General features: G+C 33.6%; 1 protein-coding gene across 1 annotated transcript in view; it reads left to right on the top strand.

Moving 5' to 3' along the window:
* Positions 1-2,392, top strand: part of LOC107665257 (AF4/FMR2 family member 2-like) — a 232,997-nt gene that overhangs the window by 204,492 nt on the left and 26,113 nt on the right. The window contains exon 10 of the mRNA XM_016456063.1: positions 1,294-1,456. Within this exon, the coding sequence (XP_016311549.1) occupies positions 1,294-1,456 (163 nt within the window). The remainder of the gene's footprint in view (positions 1-1,293; positions 1,457-2,392) is intronic.

The raw sequence follows: 2,392 nt of genomic DNA, 5'->3' as shown, positions 1-2,392 counted from the left end.
AGTCTCGCGAGTTTGTTTACAGGAGCAAAGGAAGCAAAGTTTCCTTACTTTAGCAAAGGAAAACGAGTCTCCTCTTGGTTTATATTGAAATCCTCCGAAATTTTTCTTTGCAAATCTTCAGTTTGTACTTCTAATTAGTGACCGGCGTTTTGTTTTGTTGTCTCTCCGCATTCGTCACTAATCACGCAACGCTGACGTGCTACGTCATCCGCCGGCACGGCTTCCATGTATGACAGTTGGCGGAAGTGATAGAAAAGTGTTTATTACGTTTGAAATATCCCAAGTCTGTCGTTCGATTGTCACATGACAGGCACAAAATAAATAAATCATTCATGAACAACCAATGTGTGTGTGTGTGTGTGTTTTAAATGATTAGATGAAAGAAATATCAAGGCTATTGAAGTAATATTTAACATAAAAAATTAATTGTAGTGTCTGATATTTTAAAGACTTGAACTATAATGTAATAGCTGTCATGGGGAAAAAATAATAAAACAACATGAGGGTAAGTAAATGATGATAGAATTTAAATTTTGAGCATGAAATATTTATTTTTTAATGGTATTAGGCAGGTTCTATACTATGAAAACTTGTTTTCACTACGGAATTTAAAAAAAAACAAGTTTTTTATCTCACAATTCTAACTAATTTTCTCACAATTCTGAGTATATATTATGTGACAATTCTGAGAAAAAAGGCAGAAATGCAAGATATAAACTCAGAATTGTGAGATATAAATTTGCAATTCTGAGAAGAAAAGTCAAAATTGTGAGAGATAAACTCAATAAAAGCAATTGCAAGAAAAAAGTCAAGAACTGTGCAAAAAGTCAACAATTACCTTTTTTATTTTTATTTCTTTGGTAAAAAAATAAACAGAATTGCAAGATATAAACTGCAAAATGTAAACTGTTTTCAGAGGGTAAAAAAGTCAGAATTGTGAGATACAAACTTAAACTTGGTGGATGTAAACTCTGAAAAAAGGCAGAACTGCGAGATATAAACTCAGAATTGTGAGATGTAAAGTCACAATTACCTTTTTTATTTTTATTTTTTTACCTTTTTTTTATACTGTGGCAGAAACGGGCTTCCGTGCCTTACAGCTCTGTCTGATACAACGTGTCAAAGGTTCAGCTGATGAATGCATTGGCCCAGTTTCTCCTGCTGTTAAATAAAATCCAATGTGCATTAATAAAACAACCTGTACCTACATCTGTGCTGTCAATGGCACATTTGTGTGTTTTGAAGTGTGTCATATCATTTGACAAATATTCTCCTCTGTTCTTTTGCCTAAAGCCTCCCTGGAACCACCCAGCGGACCAGCGAACCGACCGGTCACTCCAGTGGCGCCTCGGGCAGTTCCAGTGAATCGGAGAGCAGCTCTGAATCCGACTCGGACAGCGACAGCAGTTCCAGTGACAGTGAGTGCAACCGAGCGTCCCGTGCTGCCACACCAGAGGTACTGATCACTTTACACCTCTCAAACTGTCACAACACATCCTCACACTGATCCATGACTTGTCTGTTCATTCCATTCGCTGATGGCTGTTGTTACAGGTGTATCTCAGTTCAGTTCATACACTGCAGTATAGGGCCAAAAATATGTGGACACTCCATTCTAATTAATGAACCCCTTAAGATTTGTGTATAATTTCTATGAAGCTGCTTTAAAAAAGTATGCCTGACACCTCAGTGGCAAAATATTGGAAGGCCTGTCAAGACACACTCAGTTGTTAATATACCATCTTTACTTTTCTATGAAGCTGATTTAAAACTGTATTTACTGCAGATAGTGCTATTTTGCTTTGAATGTGATTTTTTTTATTTGCATTTAAGCACAGTTGCTGTTACTGTAATACAAAAAAATCTCATTACTGTAATGTGAAAAGTTGTGTTTTTTATTTAAATGTTTTATTGTTGTAGTATCCAAAAATACTGTAGTAAATGTTATTTTTGGTAGCAGTCGATTGTTAGAATTTGCTTTGCCTTAATGATTAAAACAAACATTACTGCAATATTACTCTAATTGGAATTTAAAGGAGAAAATTCTTTAATTGTCATGAGCATAATGCCATAAAATATTAAAATAAGATACATAAAATAAGTAAAAATATTACAATGTTCCTATCATAAGCATCATTTAAATTCAGTAAAATATTATTTCCACATGATTGATTGATTGATTGATTGATTGATTGATTGATTGATTGATTGATTGATTGATTGATTGATTGATTGATTGATTGATTGATTGATTGATTGATTGATTGATTGATTGATTGATTGATTGATTGATTGATTGATTGATTGATTGATTGATTGATTGATTGATTGATTGATTGATTGATTGATTGATTGATTGATTGATTGATTGATTGATTGATTGATTGATTGA

Source organism: Sinocyclocheilus anshuiensis, unplaced genomic scaffold (genome assembly GCF_001515605.1).
Source record: "Sinocyclocheilus anshuiensis isolate Anshui unplaced genomic scaffold, SAMN03320099.WGS_v1.1 scaffold483, whole genome shotgun sequence".
NCBI classification, from domain to species: domain Eukaryota; kingdom Metazoa; phylum Chordata; class Actinopteri; order Cypriniformes; family Cyprinidae; genus Sinocyclocheilus; species Sinocyclocheilus anshuiensis.
Note: the sequence above shows the minus strand (reverse complement) of the source record. Positions and strands in the feature narration are given on the sequence as shown.